At 34.4% G+C, this 2,817-nt stretch overlaps 1 protein-coding gene across 1 annotated transcript; it reads left to right on the forward strand.

Annotated features, from left to right (window-relative positions):
• The first annotated feature begins 1,657 nt into the window (after positions 1-1,657).
• Positions 1,658-2,605, forward strand: LOC115800171 (olfactory receptor 1500-like). The gene has a single exon (XM_030757427.1). The coding sequence runs from the start codon at positions 1,658-1,660 to the stop codon at positions 2,603-2,605; it is 948 nt and encodes a 315-aa protein (XP_030613287.1).
• Positions 2,606-2,817: the final 212 nt, after the last annotated feature.

Consider the following 2,817-nt stretch of genomic DNA (forward strand, 5'->3'; position numbering starts at 1 on the left):
TTTATTTACACTACAACTATTTACCCAAAGCTTCAGACCTTTTTAAAAAAGGCCCGTCTTATTCATCATGTCTCTTTGTGTGTTTTTTATTTTTATTTATTTATTTATTTTTTTATGGCAGCCTTGGCCTGTGACAGATATGCAGATAAACCTCTGCAATATCCAACCATCAATAGAAAATCCAAAGTGGGTATTTTATCTGCTTCTAATACTGGAATCTGAGCCAGTTCTGAAGCTAAACTGACTTTAAATTGAAATCAGTATTTTGTAAGAATACAATTTGCACTATTCATTAAATAAGATCAAATGAAGCCACAATAAGTAAACTGCGATATAGTGAAGGATGACTGTATAACCAAAGTAAAAAGAGGTCAGTGAAAAGAAACACTCACTGATTATTCAAGACTTTGTATGTGAGAATAAGAATTTTAAATTCTATTTTTTATTTAACAGGGAGCCAGTGAAGAAAAGCCAATATGGGCGAAATATGCTCTCTTTATAGTCCCTGTCAGTACTCTAGCTGCAGCATTTTGGATCAGTTGAAGGCTGCAGATGATCATTTAGCTCTTTTACAACTACTCTTTCAAGATTTTTTGAGAGAAAAGGAAGGTTGAAGATTGGCCTATAATTAGTTAAGTGATGGCTTTTTAAGTAACAGTTTAATTACTGCCACCTTGAAGGCCTTTGGTACATAGCCAACTAATAAAGACAGATTGATCAATTCAGTTGTGACATTGATCAAGTACGTATAAATCTTCATTCACTCAGGCTGGGACATTTTATATATACTTTGAATTCTTCCATAAATAGCCTAAATCAAGCTTGACCTGCAGTTCACCTTTATAATGAAAAGGAAAAAGCCCAAAGAGAGTACAGAATACAGATTTTAACAGAAAATTGCTTTATTATCTCCCACAGGTGAAAATCAGTTTGGGCTAGGAAACTGATGGATCAAAAAAAAAAATACTGTAAAATATTTACTAAATTATTTACTAAGTTATTTTCAAAATTATGAGAAACAGGAACTTGATTTGATAACCAGCAATGACACCATTAAGAAGTAGAAATTATGTGTTGAATGCATGCATGCACTTGTAAAATTTTGAAAGAGAAAAAATGTTTTGAGGATCAAGTGTATCTACTGTACTTTGAAAAGAAAGTACCCAAGGCACAAGGCCACACAACCTGTAATGGACAATAAACTGACATAATCAAAGAGAAGAGCTCCTCATGGGAATAAAACCTGAATACACTCAAGACATTATGGAACCACACTCAAACAATATAATTTTCCCAGGCAACTGAAATTTCAGTGTTGAAATATAACAGAAGTTATGACAAAACATGGTGACCACAAAGGAATAATTATAGAGTCCTAAAGCCTCAGTTACAAGAAGCTGAACAATGCTGTTTCAGACCTCCTCCTCCCTGGAGGAGGAAGAAACTTGATAAAAACCTTTGACAGACTCAGATTCACTGTGTGCATTTGGTTGATGAATGTACTCCAAGATAGACTTCAAGTTCAGAGAACTTTAGGAATAGGAAACACAGCATAGGCTGCATGTTGGTATAATTTTGTTTGTTTTTTTTGTTGTTTTTATTTATACTGGTTATGCAGTTTGTTTTATGATCAAATGTTTTGTCTTTAAAAACAATAATGGAGAAAGAGTTAAATGTTACATATGTAACTCTGGACTGGTATGTAGAAGTTCACAAGTACAGATATATTTATTTTTTTGTTATGTGTATATTATATATTCTAATAATTTGCAGTAATTCTACGATTGTTTATCTCATTTGGATTCATAAAAACCTTCATGAGCCTATGTACATTTTCATTGCAGCTTTGCTATTGAACTGTATTCTTTACAGTACAAATATTTACCCCAAACTTCTGATTGACTTTTTATCTGAAAAACAAGTCACATCATATTCAGCCTGTCTCTTTCAGTTTTTTATGTTTTACACTCTAGGCAGTTCAGAGTTTTTTCTCTTGGCAGGTATGGCCTATGACAGATATGTGGCTATATGCAAACCTCTGCAATATCAAACCATCATGACAAAAACCACTGTGAGTATTTTCCTGGTCATAGCTTGGCTTGTACCTTCTTGCCATACTGCAGTCCAAACAATAGCGAGTGCTGAAGCTAAACTGTGTGACTTAAATGTAAAAGGAATATTTTGTAACAATGCAGTTTACACTCTCCAGTGTGTAAGATCAAGATTAATTACTGTATTTGGTGTGGTTGCTTTACTCGATCTTGCAATACTTCCTATGCTCTTCATAGTTTTCACATACACAAAAATATTTATAGTTTCTTATCAAAGTTGTAGAGAAATTAGGAAGAAAGCTGCAGAGACCTGTTTACCCCACCTATTAGTTTTAATCAGTCTCACTGTGTTTTTTGTATATGATATAATCATGGCTCGAGTGGAATCAGATTTTCCAAAAACTGCACGTATAATAATGACTTTACAAGTAGTTCTCTATCATCCTTTGTTTAATCCATTTATATATGGGCTCAAAATGAGGAAGATTTCTAAACACCTAAAAAGGCTTCTTTCTCAGGCCAAAACAATTTCTTGTACTAAAGCTGAATATTAAGTTGCAATTATTCAAGGCGGGGGCTGGAGCCTATATCAGCTGTCATAGGGCAAGAGGCAGGGTACACCCTGTACAGGTTGCCAGCCTGTTGCAAGGCCAACTTAGAGAGACAAACAACCATTCATACTCACATTCACACCTATGGGCAATTTAGAGTGACCAATTAATCTGACCCAAGTAACTACATGTCTTTGGACTGTGGGAGGAAACCC

The sequence above is a fragment of the Archocentrus centrarchus genome, chromosome 21 (assembly GCF_007364275.1).
Source record: "Archocentrus centrarchus isolate MPI-CPG fArcCen1 chromosome 21, fArcCen1, whole genome shotgun sequence".
In the NCBI taxonomy this organism is placed as follows: Eukaryota; Metazoa; Chordata; class Actinopteri; order Cichliformes; family Cichlidae; genus Archocentrus; species Archocentrus centrarchus.